The 16,969-nt window shown below is 45.6% G+C and overlaps 1 protein-coding gene across 4 annotated transcripts in view; it reads left to right on the top strand.

Moving 5' to 3' along the window:
• Positions 1–16,969, top strand: part of MYL4 (myosin light chain 4) — a 36,129-nt gene that overhangs the window by 6,610 nt on the left and 12,550 nt on the right. For 2 of the 4 annotated variants that reach the window (XM_065908619.1, XM_065908618.1), the window contains exon 2: positions 16,229–16,385. In XM_065908619.1, the coding sequence (XP_065764691.1) occupies positions 16,263–16,385 (123 nt within the window). In that variant the 5' untranslated portion in view covers positions 16,229–16,262. Of the gene's footprint in view, positions 1–8,324; positions 8,370–11,449; positions 11,566–16,228; positions 16,386–16,969 lie in introns of those variants that run through there. The other 2 variants (XM_065908616.1, XM_065908620.1) reach the window with 2 other exon arrangements.

Raw genomic sequence — 16,969 nt, 5'->3', positions numbered from 1 at the left:
CAGGTTCTAACCACCTCTTTAAAGTTATTTATCACTGAATTTTCCTGTGTGTATGCACATTGCATGTGTAAATAAAATCTTGTTTTTAAAATTCTGGTAATCTGTCTTTTGTCAGTTTAATTTGCAGGCCCCAGAGACTGAACTTATGAGGATAGAGGGAAAAGTCCCTGCCCTCCCCACCCCCCCCCCCCCACTAGCTACATGGAACTTCTTAACCCACTTTCTTGTCCCAGAGACATTGTATATATGTCCTGTCCCTGTCCAGATACTCTAGTTCAACTCTTCACTTGACTAACTCTACCCATCCTCCAAATTTCACTTCTTTAGTTTTTTTCTGACCTATTGGAATAGAGGGATAGTTTGGCTATCCCTGCTTTTCCTTGAGTGCTAATGTACTTGTCATTACTGTTATCACCCTTTACTGTGATAACTTGTTTAATTGTCCTCTTCCTATCAAACCCATAAGCTTCATAAGGAACGAGGCCCTGTTTGCCTGTTCCAGGATGTTATTCTCCACACTTAGTATAGTATCAGGTACAGGCAAACCTTGGAGACATTGTGAGTTCTAATCCAAACCATCACAATAAAGCAAATATCAAAACAAAGCAAGTCACATGAATTTTTAGGGTTCCCAGTACATATAAAAGTTATAGTATACTATAGACTATTAAATCTGTAATAGTATTATGTTTAAAAATGTACATACCTTAGTTTAAAAATACTTCAGCAAGTAATAGTAGGAACAGCAAAGATCACGGATCACAGGTCACCATGTCTGTGTGTACCAAGTCGCTTCAGTCATGTCTGACTCTCTGCAACCCCATGGACTGCAGCCCGCCAGGCTCCTCTGTCCATGGGATTCTCCAGGCAAGAATACTGGAGTGGGTTGCCATGCCTGCCTCCAGGGGATCTTCCAGACCCAGGGATTAAACCCACATCTCTCACTTCACCAGTAGTGCCTCCTGGGAAGCCCCCAGATAGATCACCATAACAAGTATATTAATAATGAAAAATTTCAACTATCGTGAGAATTACCAAAAATGTGACATAAAATGAACAAATGCTGTTGGAAAAATGGTGCCAATAGATTTTCTTGACGCAGGGTTGCCATGAACTTTCAGTTAGTAGAAAACACAATATCTGTGAAATGTAACAAAGCAAAGTGTAATAAAATGAGGTATGTCCGTGTTGTTGTTTAGTCTCTTAGTCATGTCCAACTCTTTTTTGACCCCGTGGACTGGAGCTTGCCACTGGAGCTTGTCCATAGAATTTTCCAGTCAAGAATACTGGAGTATTCCAGGGGATCTTCCCAACTCAGGGATCAAACCCGAATCTTATGCATTGGCAGGTGGATTCTTTACCACCGGGAAAGCCTTGTATGCCTGCAGAAGATGGGCATTCATTGTTTTATTTGTTTAGTGGATAAGTAGAATAAACTCATTCTGTTCATATTATTAATTTTTGTTTATTGATTGGTGTTATGTATGGAATGTTTGTTTCCCTGCTCCCAATTCATATGTTGAAGCCCTAACCCCTGGTGTGGCTGTGTTTGCAGAGGGGACATCTAAGGTTAATGAGCTCATAAAAGTGGGGTCCTCATCCGATAGGATTAGTGTCCTTTTAAGAAGAGACACCCGGAGAGCTCACTCTCTTTTCTCTACCACCCTCCCCTGTGTGTGTTCATGCACCTTGGAAAGGTCCTATGAGGACATAGAAGGCAACCATCTACGAAGTTAGGAAGAGAGCTCTTACCAGAAACCAGATTTGTTAGCACTTTAATATATCTATAGATATGTATATCTATATATATATTTGGCTGCATTGGGGTCTCAGTTTTGGCATGCAGGATCTTCATTGCATCACATGGGATCTTTCGTTGCCGTGCACAGACTGTCTAGTTCTGGTACAGGCTCTGGAGCATGTGTTCTCCGTAATTTCCTAGGCTTTAGTTGCTCTGGTAGCTCAGACAGCAAAGCATCTGCCTGCAATGCAGGAGACCTGGGTTCGATCCCCATGTCGGGAAGATCCCCTGGAGAAGGAAATGGCAATCCACTCCAGTACTCTTGCCTGGAAAATTCCGTGGACAGAGGAACCTGGTAGGCTACAGTCCATGGGGTTGCAAAGAGTTGGACACGACTGAGCAACTTCACTTTCTTTCTTTCTATAGTTCCTTTTGGAGAAGGAAAAGGCAACCCACTCCAGTGTTCTTGCCTAGAGAATCCCATGGACAGAGGGGCCTGGTGGGCTGCAGTCTATGGGGTTGCAAAGAGTCGGATATGACTAAGCAACCAACACACACACACACACACACACACACACAGAATAACTGATCGTTTCAAGATCGAGAAAGGAGTACGTCAGGGCTGTATGCCGTCACCCTGTTTGTTTAACCTATACACTGAGCACGTCATGAAAAATGCTGGCCTGGGTGAGTTACAAGCTGGAATCAAGACAGGAGAAATATCAACAACCTCAGCTATGCAGATGATACCACTCTAATGGCAGAAAGCAAAGAAGCAAAGAGAAACTAAAGAACCTCTTGATGAGGGTGAAGGAGGAGAGTGAAAGAGCCAGCTTAAGACTAAATATGAAAAAACTGAGATCATGGCATGCAGCCCCATTACTGCGTGGCAAATGGAAGGGGGAAAGGTGGAAGTAGTGATGGATTTTCTCTTCTTGGGCTCCAAAATCACTGCGGATGGTGACTGCAGTCATGAAATCAGAAGATGATTGCTTCTTCACAGGAGAGCGATGACAAACCTAGACAGTCTGTTCAAAAACAGAGACATTACTTTGCCAACAAAGGTTCATATAGTCAAGGCTCTGGTCTTCCCAGTGGTCACGTGCAGTTGTGAGAGCTGGACCGTAAAGAAGGCAGAATGCTAAAGAATTGATGCCTTCAAACTGTTGTGCTAGAGAAGACTCCTGAAAGTCCCTTGGACAGCAAGGAGATCAAACCAGTCTCTCTTAAGGGAGATCAACCCTGAATATTCACTGGAAGGACTGATACTGAAGCTGACGCTCCAGTATTTTGGTCATCTGATGCCAACAGACGACTCATTGGAAAAGTCCCTGATGCTGGGAAAGATCAAGCGCAGAAGGATAAGAGAGTGAGACAGCTGGACGGCAATACCGATACAATGAACATGAACTTAGGCAAACTCTGGGAGACAGGGAGGCCTGGAGTGCTGCAGTCCATGGGGTTGCAGAGTCGGACGTGACTGGGAGACTGAACGACAACGACAATAAGTTCCATGAAGGCAGGGACTTTGGCTTCTCATGATATCCCCATCACCTAGCAGAGTACCCTGTACAAATATGAACAGATTTTAAAATAAATCTCTAATCATTTTTAATATCTGATAATTGAATGACTTGACCACTTAGTTTATCTCTTACTGATCATAATTTGATGCTTTTCTTTTTTTTGGCTCCACCAAGCGGCACGTAGGATCTTTAGTTCCCCGGCCAGCGATTGCACCCACTACAGGGGAAGCATAGATTCTTAACCACTGACCTTCTAGGGAAGTCCTGTGATGCTTTTTAAAAAAAACTTTTTTTTTTTTAATGTGGACCATTTTAAAGTCTTTACTAAGTTTTTTACAATATTGCTTCTCTGCTTGTTAAGTTGTTTGGGGCACTGAGGCATGTGGGATCTGAGTTCCCTAATTAGGGACTGAACATGCACCCCCTGCATTGGAAGGTGAACTCTTAACCACTGACTAGTCAAGGAAACCCCCTTTGATGCTTTTTTGACTCCCCCTCTCTGGACATTGGGCTTTCCTGGTGGTTCAGACAATAAAGAATCCAACTGCAATGCAGGAGACTGGGCTTCAATCCCTGGGTCAGGAAGATCCTCTAGAGAAGAGAATGGCTACCCACTCCAGAATTCTTGCCTGGAGAATTCCATGGACAGAGAATCCTGGCAGACTACATCCATGGGGTTGCAAAGAGTTGTACATAACTCAGCAACTAACACTTTCCCTTCTCTGGATATAGAGGGCCTTGTCCCTCTATATGCTGGCCTTGTCCACATGTTCTTGAGGTATTCAAAGTCAAGGCAGTGTCTGAAGTGTTGAGGCTCATCAGAATATGCATCTTGGTTGAGGGTGAGCACTGAGATGTGCTGCAGGGTCTAGGGCTCAAGGACTCTGCAAACTCAAAGGGAAAGCGATAAATGGCAGGCAAATTAACTTGTCTGGAGTGAAGGCTATGTAAGCTTCTTTGAAATGGCGATGTTGGGGACAGTTGATAAGCTCTGGGTTCCAGGCTGATGACTTTAGACTGATAAAATAGACCCAGAGAGATGCCAGGGGTGACAGAGCTGGGGAATGACCTCATGAGAATGGAATCGGAGAAAGATTATGTTAACAGCTGAGGATTATGTGAAGTGGAGAAGAGAGTAGGGGCTGGGAATGCCTCAAAGAGGCTCCTAGGCAGTGTAGGCAACTCCCAGCATCTATTATGGTAGGGTCCTAGATGGTTGATGGAAATGGAAATGGTTCTGAGTTACTCATTTATGGTGAGAAATATTCTTATCTAATTCCTTCTCCTTAGGGCATTAAGATTCTAACCAGAAGGCAGCTTGACGTGTAAAGACTTTGAACCAAAAGAGTGAATTGGATGACCTTACTGACTATTATCTCCTTTTCCTCAGAAGGGGCACTTATGTCTGACTGCTAGGTGGTGCAGTGGTGAAGAATCCGTCTGCCAATGCAGAAGACACAGATGCGGTTCGATCCCTTGTCTAGGAAGATCCCCTGAAGTACGAAATGGCAACCCACTCCAGTATTCTTGCCTGAAGAATTTCATGGACAGAGGAGCCTGGTGTGCTACAGTCCATGGGGTCTCAAAGAGTCAGATATGACTGAGCACACATGCTAGACAAAAAATATCTGTATCATCTGGAGAGGACACCAACCGAATCATAAGATTCTTTGTTTCTCCCTTTTCTAGGTTCTAGGGAGGCTTTCATTTTTCTCTAAATAAATTGCACAGCAATGGTTTAAACACAGACTTAATCGATTCCAGTCTTGAGTATACACCACAGTTGTCTTAAGTAGATGTTGTTATTATTGTTTATCTGTTTTTGTGTCACAAATATGTGATTTGGGAGATGGGTGATTAGCTAGGTTTAAAACATACTTGAGTTTGAAGTGCCTCAGGTGAGAAATGTCCAAAGGTCAGTTGAAAATGTGAAGCTTGATCAATTTAGGAAGGAACCTGGGACTTCAGATCTTTTTCAGGTAGGATTCTAAGTGCTTTCTTTTTGGGGGTTATGTTACACCTCATAAAACTTAGTGAGGCTATTTATCATTATATTAAAACTGTATTGATTTATACATCTGCATCCTCTATACCAAAAGGAAAAGGGGAGTGGCAGGGGATGAGGTGGTCAGATAGTATCACTGACTCAATGACATAAATTTGAGCAAACTCCAGGAGACTGGAGGACAGAGGAGCTTGGCATGAGGCAGTCCATGAGGTTGCAAAGAGTTGGACACGAGTGAGTAACAACAGTCCTCCATACAAGGCAGTGAGCTCCCTGGGGTCAGGGATGGCCTCTTACTCATCTTAGTCAAAGTACCTGCCTACTGTGGGTGCTCATTAAGTGTTGAATGAGTGAATGAGAGTAGCCTGGATAAAGGAGATGAAGGAAAAGAGGATCAGTGACAACTTTAGTGTTTTAAGTACAGAGAAGGCCTTGAGGTGTCTAAGACCACAGATCTAGTCACAGAACAGTCGTCGATGGAGTGCTAGGGAGGAAGTCAGAATTCAAGAAGCACAAGAAGAAGCTGGTGTAAAGAGAAACCGAGAAAAGAGAATCATCTTTAGAACTGAAAGCACATGCTGAGAATAAATGCCTGCTTCCTCCTTACTTAGAGCCTCCTTACTTAGAGCCATCCATGCTCTGCGTGCCAGGCCAGCTCTTCCACTGATGCCTTCTTGCTTCCATGCTCCCTGGAGGGGGTGCAGCAGGCCTCCCCTAGAGGGAACCCGCATCAGCAATTTCAGCTCCTACCGTTGCTGTAGAGTCGAGTCCTAGCTTCTTGTCCCACGTCTGCCATGACTTACAGTGTGACCTTGGGCAAGTCATCCCCTTTCCTCTGGGCCTCTAAAGTCCCTGGCAGCTGTCAGGATGTCTGGGAGAATACAGTTCGGATGACTGGTGAGAATTCCAACTTGCCCTTTGCGGCGTTTCTTCTATAAGTCGCCTTGCCAAACACCAGCTGTCCTGGGCTCTGCTTTTGGTCCTCAGGCTGACTCTCACCCACCTGTTACTGGGCCCCTCCCGGCGTCCTTCTCCCGCAGTGCAGTTCACAGATGCGCCACTAGGCGGCACTGCCTTGACCTCAGCGCAGAAATTAGCTTCAACCATTGAGGCCGACGATTGAGTGGTGAGGTCAAACTTAAGTGGCATTTTCCATCGGAACTAAAATAGCCGAGGAAATGAAGTTTGAGGAAACGATTTAAGTGCTCTGAGAGCCGGTGCTACCGTACTCCTTGAAATTTTGATTTCAGACGCCTTTCTACTTGTTTTCTGCTTTTACCTCAGGTGCCCTGGGCCTTAAGAGTCGCTGAGACTTCAGGTGACTCATTGCTTTTTTTTCTCTTTCCTTGGTGGCAAGGAATCTTATATACAGAGGACTGGGTTAATCACTCTCCTTGACTTATAGCCTTCTTTCATCAGTGGTTCATATAAAGCCTCTCTTGTTTAATTGATTATTCCCTCTTATCTCATTACCCCTTCCATCTAAACTACATTCAGCATTATAGCGTTAGGCAACCATCAGATATTTTTAATGTGTATTTCTTTTGCTTATGTGTGTTCTTGAATAATAGATAATACTTCTAGTATGTATGTATTTTAAACTTTTTCATGTATTTTATTCCATCCGGTGTATCCAAAATTTTATCTCAAGATGTAATCAATATAAAAATTACTGAGATATATTACATTCTTTTTTGTCTTCAAAATCCACTGTGTGTTTTACTCTTACAGTGTACCTCAATTTGAATGCTAAATTTTCATCAGAAATACTTGAACTGTTTTTAGACCATAAAATTAATATTGAAAAGTAGATTCATGTACATGAGTTGTTCCAAGCATGCTTTAAAATTTTCCAGTAACTGAATTAAATACCAAAAAAAACCCCACTTTCTTTTAATATCTGCATCCAAATTGACAAAATTGCTTTATTTTGTAGCTGATTTAACTTTGAAGCAAAAGCATATATCAGTTTCAAAACTATGTCCAAGATAAGTAAATTTACCAACTCTCCTGTCAATCAGTATTATTCACATGAAATTTAAAGAGATATTGCATAAATTGAAAAGCAACTCTAAGATGTATTAATACCAACATTTAAACTTTCTTGTTTTTGTAGCCAATTTATATAATACTATTGATTACAATGAAAATCTCCTGCATATTTATGTTAGAAAACTCTGCACTAATTTGCACTATGAGAAATTTCAATTTTAGCGTAAATTCTCATATCTGTCTAGCTAATTTGCAAATAAGCATTTTCTTTCCTTGAAGCTTCAATCTTAGCTCCTTCATAACCAATATGATATCAGTAAGATTGTATGCACATTTTTTCCCCCAATTTTAATTATTTTCTCTACTTCTTTTTTCTTACTGGCGTATAATTGCTTTACAATGTTGTGTTAGTTTTTGCTGTCCAACAAAGTGAATCAGATATATGTATACACCTATCCACCTCCTCTTGAGCCTCGTTCCCACCCCAACCCACCCTACCCCATCCCAACCATCGGGATCATCACAGAGCACTGAGCTGAGCTCCCAGTACTACATAGAAACTTCCCACTGCTGCTGCTGCTAAGTCACTTCAGTCGTGTCCGACCCTGTGCGACCCCATAGACAGCAGCCTATCAGGCTCCCACATCCCTGGGATTCTCAAGGCAAGAACCTTGGAGTGGGTTGCCATTTCCTTCTCCAATGCATGAAAGTGAAAAGTGAAAGTGAAGTCGTTCAGTCGTGCCCGACTCTTAGTGACCCCATGGACTGCAGCCTGCCAGGCTCCTCCGTCCATGGGATTTTCCAGGCAAGAGTACTGGAGTGGGGTGCCATTGCCTTCTCCAAACTTCCCACTAGCTATCTATTTTACACATGGTAGTGCATATATCTATATATATGCGTATATTTTTTAATTTATAGAAGTGTTATCATGGCTTAGATCTCATTCATTTTCTCACTTATCACTGTGATCCTTTTGTGAATGCATCTAATCCTTTGCTTCTAACTGCTACATACTCTTCCATGGTACCTGTGCCTCTTACCCAGGGATTCCCAGTGATGGAGACCCAGATTGCTTCCAAGTCCTGCCACCACAAATCATGGTAAGGTGAATATCCTGTTCATGTCCCTAATGATCTTATGTGAGGTTTTTTTTTTGGATGTATACTTAGCTTGATTGCTCTTTTAACCACGAAGCACTGCTGCTTCTGTCCCTCATATTTCTTAGCTTTCCTGTTTCTTTGCTTTGCTTTTCTTCTTCTGGGATATATTCTCTCTTTTGTCTTTCAATTCCCTAATGCATTTCCCAGCTGTGTCCATTCCACTAATTTTCAAGTCTACTGTGTGCTCAATTTTAGTTATTCATTTTTTATGCCTAACATTGCTTATTTTACTAAAGTTGTTTTCCTTACTTCAACTATTCTACTTTTCTATATGTGTTATTTCTGTTTGATTCTTCTTTATGTTTTCTCATTCTGTTGTAATATTGGTAATATTTGCCTTGATCTCTTTTGAAAGTGAAAGTGTTAGTCGATTAGTCATGTGCAACTCTTTGCGATCCCATGGACTGTAGCCTGCCACGCTCCTCTGACCACAGAACTCTCCAGGCAATACTGGAGAGGGAAATCATTCCCTGCTCCAGGGGATCTTCCTGAACGAGGGATAGAACCTGAGTCTCCTGCGTCGCAGGCAGATCTTTTACTGTTTGAACCACCTTTAACGTGTTTATTAACCTACTTTTAAAATGTTGGTCTGTCCTGGTCATCTTTCTACTTAAGGGACAGTCTGTAATCAAGTGGGTTGTATCCCTCTGAATTAGTTGTTCTCTTCACCTGTCTTGTTATTTTGCCCATGGGTACATAGGTTGCTCTGTTCAACAATGTGTACCAGCGCCATTTAGCTCAGGGGGTGAGGGTCAGGGGTGGATGAGTCCTAAGACTGAGAACTCCAGGCATCAAAACTCCCAAGTCAATCAGACCCAACCCCACAAAATAACTCCTCATGTCAGACATCACCCTTTGCCCCCCACCTCCCATGGGAGAAGCAACCTTAGGGGGAAGTTCTTCTTAGATTGCAATTCATTTGCTTGGAAAGTTGAGGGGATGAGGAGAGCAAACAACTGTCCAAAGTTCAGTTCCCTCTCCTGTTTTTGATTGGCTCCTCATAAGCACAGTGCATCTTCAATGCTCCGATGTTACCCTTACCAGCACCTGGATCAGTGTTTTTTTGTTGTTGTTTGCTTGTTTTACAGAATTTTGTTGGGGAATCATTGACATACAATAATAGGCACATACATTAATTTGTACATTTTGATAAGTTTTGACTTTTGTGTACACTCCCTAAAGTTACAGCCCAATCAAAATACTGCATTTATCTATTCATCCACCCTGAAAGTTGTCCACAAAGTGATAGGTAGAAGGATAGATTTTAATGCTCCAGGGCACAAAAAGTTCATTGATAACTTTTTTATTTTTAAATATATTAATTTGATTTTGAAGTATTTGATACTTATAAAAGAATATATGTAATGTTTATGTAAGTTATGAACCATAAAACTACTAACCATGAACCCATCTCTCACTTTAAGAATTATAACATAAAATGGCATTGCATTTTTAAAAAATGTTTTTATCGTAGTAAAGGTCACATAAAACATACTAGTTTTTTAAAACAATTATTTATTTATGACTGAGTTGGTCTCAGTTGGGGTTCTCAGGCATCTCTCTAGTCACGATGTGAGGGCTCTGGAGCATGTGGGTTCTGTAGTTGCCCCAACGCAGGTAGAATCTTAATTTCTGGACCAGGGATTGAACCTATGTCCCCTGCATTGGAAGGTGGATTCTTTTTTTTTTTCCCCCACTTATTTTTATTAGTTGGAGGCTAATTACTTTACAATATTGTAGTGGTTTTTTGCCATACATTGACATGAATCAACCATGGGTTTACATGTGTTCCCCATCCTGAACCCCCCTCTCACCTCCCTCCCCATCCCATCCCTCTGGGTCATCCCAGTACACCAGCCCCGAGCACTTGTCTCATGCATCCAACCTGGACTGGTGATCTGTTTCACACTTGATAATATACATGTTTCGATGCTCTTCTCTCAGATCATCCCACCCTCGCGGAAGGCAGTTTCTTAACCACTAGACCACCAGAGAAGTCCCCAAAACATACTATTTTAACTGTATTTAGCCGCGCAGTTCAGTGGCACTCAGTACATTCACACTGTTGTGTAAACCAGCAGTTTGAGTCCTGAAGGCGATGTCACATCACTGTCCTAAGAAATTGCAGAGAAGAGCGATGAAAACCTCAGACACACTCTTTTTTTTTCTCTCATTCCACAGCCATGCTTGGCCACCTCCTGCCATAAACCAAAGCCACCCCTCACTCGCACCAGTTCAGAGTGGGTTCTCCCTCACCCAAGGAGTATCTCACAATTTTCTTCATTTCGTGGTATTTTCTGTTTATAATTCTTCCACAGTTGACCTTGGGGGGGGGCGGGGCACCAGTCACACTGGTTCAATCAAGTTTAAGGATGTTGAGTACTTGCTCTGTGCTAGGCACTGCTCTAAGCATTATCACCTGTATTAACTCATTTAATCTTTGTAGTCGCAGGTTATATTAGCAGCCCCATTTTACAGATGGGAAAACTGAGATATAAAGAAGTTAACTAAGGGGACTTCCCTGGTGGTCCAGTGGCTAAGACTCCACGCTCCCAATACAGGGCCTTGGGTTTGATCCCTGGTCAGGGGACTAGATCCCACATGCACAACTAAGAGTTCTCATGCCACAACTAAAGATCCTGCATGTTGCAACTTAAAAAAAAAATCCCACAGGCTTCAAGATAGATAGAAGGTCCTAAGTGTCGCAATTAACATCTGATACAGCCAAATAAATAAATAAAATAAGTTACTAGTTGTCTAATTGGCAAATTAATCAGGACTCTAACTCAGGACTCTAACTTCTGAGTGGGTCCTTGCGGCAGAGCCTGGCTTGTCCGGTGCCCTCCATGGGGACAGACAAAGGCAGTGTTGGCCAGGGCTTGCCCCATGATGTCCACCTGACGAGACACTGGCCAGAAGAGAGGAGGGGGGTGGTGACAAGAACAAGGCATTAACAGCCAGGCCTGTTGTCAGCAGCGCTTGATCCCGGGCAGGAGGCTCTAACTGATCTCTCTCAGGGCAGGACACGGCGCTGGGTGGTCAGAGGCGAAGGGAGGAGGACGTGTGAGTGTGTCAGCCCAGCCCAGTCGGTCCGGTGGTCTCCGTCCTCCCCTGTACGTTTGTCCAGATTGGACACGTGGGGTAAGCTGATTGGTGTGAACTGTTGTGCGTTTTCCATCCCCTCCTCCTGTTGGCAGCATGAGTGGCTGCACCCACTCTGGCTGGGGACCACGCCTCCCCGGAGGCCGCAGTCAGGCTGCCGGTTCTTGCCACCTCTTCTTTCCTTTGCTTTGATTGGTCAACACGTAGTGAAGGATAAAACCCTGCCATAGGTCCCCTGAAGGGTACTCTCGGGAGTGTGTGTGCGCTCAATGGTGTCTGACTCTGGAATCCCATGGACTGTAGCCCGCCAGGCTCTTCTGTCCATGGGGTTCTCCAGACAAGAATACTGGAGTGGGTTGCTATGCCCTCCAGGGGATCTTCCCAACCCAGGGATCGAACCCCCATCTCTTCCGTTTCCTGGAAGGTGGATTCTTTACCACTGCATCACCTGGGAAGCCTTAAGGGTACTCTAGGTGGATGAGATTGGAAGCAAATGGCAGTGACTGTGAGGCAGAATGAGGACCATAAGAAAGTGGAACTTCTGATCCAGTTCCTGGGGTCTCATGAACTGTGGGCATCACTGAGTTTGAGTAATAACAAGGCTAGTGTCAGGTATCTTGACTCTTGATGCGTGTTTCTTCCTGGGAAACCATAGCTCCCCTCTAGTCACTTGTGAAGTGCTAGCCGCTTTGTTTTTAGCTGGGGTTGCTTAAAGAGAGTCAGAAACTGATTTGAGGAGCATCTCCTTCCCCACTGAGGTTTCAGGCAGGCAGGTTCCTCGTCTGAATGTCGCTGACAGGCAGGTTGCCTGGCCCCAGGGAGCGGCTACATGCTTTCTGAGCCACAAATATTTCACTCTGTGGGTACCCAGCGGCTGCCCTTCCCCTCGCCCGTTCCCTTCCACCTCTTTCTCGTTCCTAAACCCACACCTTACAATCACGTTAGCCTCTGCCACCTTAGTCATCCCTCCCTCCTGGGGGCCGCTCTCCTGCCTGTCTTTTTGGGAAAGCTGAGAAACCAGAGCCCACCCCTAGCTTCCTCTGCCTCAGAACGCAAAGTGAAATGGACAAGGCTTCTTGTTTCCTCTGTGCCCGAGATGGCTTGTGGTGCCTAACTAATATTTCATACAAAAGCTGGAGAAGAAAATGTTTACTGTTAGGGATCTTGAGGGTGCTGGGCCCAAGATTTAGAAATGGCAAAATCAGGATTCACACCTGTGCTTGTCTGCCTCCAAAGCCCACGCCTTTTCTGTGTTTCCAGATCCCCCAGCCCAATTCAGCGTTCTCAGCTTTCTAACCTCAGAGCTTTGTTCCCAAGAAGGCTGAACACTTTGCTTTACCTTAGAATTGAAAGCATTTAAAAAAAATTTAAAGAATAAATAAAAGAGGAGAAAGAAGAAAAAGAAAGGAAAAGACAGCCTTCTAGCTGCCTGTCTTTTGGCGATCATACTTCTTCCCAGAATGATTAGAAGAACTTGTTCTTCTATTCAACTGGTTATTTTTAAACCTTTAAACCATAGAACTATATCCTAGGAAATGACTGTGGGGCCTCCAGCATGTAAACACGCAGGAGTCATACTGATTGAAGTGGCAGGGCTATGTCCCTTACAGCCGGAAGCCAGCTAAGGAAGCCTTACATATCTGTTGACCCCTGAAAGCTCCTGATTATCTCTCATTCTAGAGATAAGGAACCTGGGGCCCAGACGGGGAAGTGGCTGGCAGTCAGGACTAGTAATGTCCGCTCTTGTAGCTTCTGGCCTGCAGCTTTCTTTCTTTCTTTTTTAAAATAATTTTGACTTGTGTATTTGTTTTTGGTTGCACTGGGTCTTTGTTGCTGGGCAGGCTTTCTCTAGTTGCGACAAGCGGGGTGTACTCTCTGTTGTGGTGGGCTGGTTTGTCGCTGCGGTGGCTTCTCTTGTTGCGGAGCATGGGCTCTAGAGCGCGGGGGCTTCGGTAGTTGCAGCAGGCGGGTTCAGTAGCTGTGGCTCCCCGGCTCTAGAGCACGGGCTCAGGAGTTGTGGCTGTGTTGCTCCAGGGCATGCAGGGTCCTCTCGGACCAGGGATCGAACCTGTGTCTCCTGAATTGGCAGGCAGACTCCCGTCCTCCACTGAGCCATCAGGGAAGTCCCTGGCCTGTCACTTTCTACAGTGTGGCTGTCTCTGCACCTCGTCCAGGAAGGGAATGTGAGTACAGGCAGAGAGAGAAGGAGACACTGGGCTTCCTCTTCCCTCCTTCCTCGTCACCAACAACCTGAGCTCCCAACACCCTTGGAGGAGGTAGTCAGGGAGAGGACAGCTGGGAATACTGAAGGATGCTAGCAGGTGATAAGAGTCAGAAGGAAGATAGAAGGCAGAAGGGGTAGGGGAGGAGAAAAGAGCCAAGGAGCCGCCATGCCAGCCCAGGACGGGACGGGCCTAGGGTTTGGCCCTGGCCTTGCTCTAGGATCCCTTGGATTTGTCCTGATCCCCTTTCCTGGATCGGTATCTTTTTAAATATGTATTTATCTATTTGGCTGTATGGGGTCTCAGTCAGCACAGGGTCTCTCTAGCTGTGGCATCAGGCTCAGCAGCTGTGGCCCGGGCCTAGTTGCTCCGCAGCACATAGGATCTTAGTTCCCGAGCAGGGATAGAGCCACATCCCCTGCCCTGCAATGGAGATTCTTATCCATGGGACCAGCAAGGGAGCCCCCTGCCTGTTTTCCTTGGAGGCTTCTCTGCTCACCGATGGAGGGAGCGCGTGCAGGGGACAAGAGGGGCAGGTAGCGTAGCAGCACCACGTGGACACAGGGAGCCGGGATTAGCCGGCCCCGCTCTGCCCATGGACAGCCGAAGGTCTCATGGTAGCTCTGAAGTCTCCTGGGCCTCAGGTTCCTCGTCAAACCAGGTGGGATGAGACGATCTCTAAGGGCCCTTTTGACTCTGATTATGTGGCACCTGGAGCCTGTGCTGAGGGAGCCCAGAGAATGGGCAGATGTGGACTCCGGAGCACCAGGTGTTGGGTGCTCTAGAAATCTTGTTTTATAGGAAAGGAAACTGGACCTATAAAGGCTCTGACTTTTCTGCTTCTCTCAGCTTTATTTCTCTTCATCCTGTGAACGATAGAGCTATAAGATTCAACTCAAAGCAATTCTGTGCAGTGGATAAGCTTTTTTATCATTGTTTTTCTGAACTTTTTAACTTTCAATTTTTTTTTTTTTAACAAAAACAGTACATGTTCGTAAAAATTTCCATGAATACAGGAAGTGAAAAAACTAAAAAACTGAAAATTGCTGTCATCCTCCTGTGCTTACCCTTCGAGTCCCCAGGGGTGTCTCCTGTTGACAGTTTGGTGTGCATTCTTCCTGACCTTTCTGATGAACCACAAACATACGTGTCCCCCACTCTATGGGATTATAGTATCAGTTATTCAAGCATAAGTCTTCCCATGTGGCACAGTGGTAAAGAATCAGCCTGCCAATGCAGGAGACTCTGGTTTAATCCCTGGGTTGGGAAGATCCCCTGGAGTAGGAAATGGCAACCCAGTCCAATATTCTTGCCTGGGAAATTCCATGGACAGAGGAGCCTGGTAGGCTACAGTCTATGGGTTGCAAAGAGTTGGACACAACTGAGCATTCATGCGCTGCATTGAAGCATAAACTTTAGAATCAAACACACCTTTGTTCTAATCCTAGTTTATAGCTCATTAGCTGAATGGTCTTGCTATTTGACTAGTTTTAGTCTCATTCTCCTCATGTACAAAATGGGAGTAATAGTAATATCTACCTTATAGGATTGTGGGGAAGATTTAAGGAAATTTTGTATGAATGACAGTTAACTACAAGTGCCTGATACGTAGTAAGCAACACACACACACACACACACACACACACACACACACACACACCCCCAGGGGGCACAGAGTGAGTTACAGGTATAGTAAAAATGAGACTCAAGTTTTCTGACCTCTAGTCTCATTGACTTTCAGCCAAACTGTCTGCTTCTCACTCTGTCCCTGCTGGGCTCAAGTTACATGCTCCATTTTTGTTGAATGAATGAAGCTGTAGGGGGTGAACCCAGGAATCTGAGGTCTGCGGGAGTTCCTGGGGAGCCACCTCTGAGAGGTGGAGGGTTTTACCCTCTGGATTGGGAGGGTGTGAGACAGTGTGGGTTGGCCCCACCAGCTGTTGCTCCAGGGCTGCAGGCCGGAGTTGAACCTCAGGGCAGAGCCGAGGCCCCTGAGTGGCTCTCGGCTTAAAGGATCTTGGCTTAAAAGGAATGTGCAGTGGGCTGCCTCTGCTCAGGAGGGGCTAAAAAAAGCCTGGCCCTCCCCTGGGCTTTGTGTGAGGGTTATCAGCTGCTCAAGTCAGCTCATCTCTCTGGCTGGACTCTGGCATTTTTGAGAGGCTCTGTTTCCCTGGCCCCTCTTGGTGTCCACCAGTTGACAGGAAGGGGTCAGCCTCCCTGTCCCCGAGGTGGAGGACGCGGGGCATGTGAGGTGTGGGGGGAAGGGCCGGGGGAGGGGGCTGGTGGCCCCAAACCTGGTGACAATGCACAGTTGTCAGCTGTACCCTGCTGGTGTTTCTTCCTTTTATAGTCAGCAGCAGTTGCTCTCGCTCTCACCCAGCCCCTCTCTGGGGGCTCCTGCCCAGGATAAAAGGGGCAGGAGGCGGCCCAGGCTCCCATCTCATCTCCCCGGCGCTCCACATCTCTTGATTCCTTCCTAGATCCCACCTCCTCGGAAGAGCCCAACATTACAACATGCCTCCCAAGAAGCCTGAGCCTAAGAAGGAGGCGGCCAAGCCAGCCACAGCCCCGGCCCCGTCTCCTGCCCCACCTCCTGAGCCCCTCAAGGAACCTGCCTTTGACCCCAAGAGCGTAAAGGTGAGTGAGCCTTAGCCACTGGGATGGGGGTGGGCTCACATTCAGGGTTCTCTTGGCCCTGGAGCTCAGAGATCTGCTTCATGGAGGTGGGACTGGGGTGAGGGCTGAGGTGTCCGCGCCCCTGATCCTAGTCCTAGGGGCAATGGAGAAGGTGCTGGGGCGTGCTCTTTTGGTTAGTAGGCTGTTCTTTTTCCTCAAGAACAGCTTTCTGCCCTCACTGAGGAAGCCCTGCTCTGTTATCCCACATTTGCTCAGTAAAGTCAGAAATGGCAGGGTGGCGCAACCAACCAACCACCCAAATTATTTTTCAGGCATCATAGTGAAGACAAAAGACTGTGTGATATCTTTAAGAGAAAAGACGAAGAATTTCCGGTTTACTGCTGAGTAGGTGATGTCAATAGCGAGGGAGCATGATCTCTGTGTGCTGGGGTCAGGGAAAGGCTTCACTTGCAAAGACCCTTGCAGTGGATGGGTGGTGGGGGGCAAGGAGACCCTAGGTAAGGTGAGAAGAGCCAGCTTGCCTCTCCTTTTCCCTACCCAGGTGAACCCCTCCTGTGTGGGTTCTAGAATCATTCAGTGTTTCT

This window comes from Muntiacus reevesi, chromosome 18, assembly GCF_963930625.1.
Source record: "Muntiacus reevesi chromosome 18, mMunRee1.1, whole genome shotgun sequence".
Lineage (NCBI taxonomy): Eukaryota > Metazoa > Chordata > Mammalia > Artiodactyla > Cervidae > Muntiacus > Muntiacus reevesi.
The sequence above is the reverse complement of the archived record's forward strand: the minus strand, read 5'-3'. Positions and strand labels throughout refer to the sequence as shown.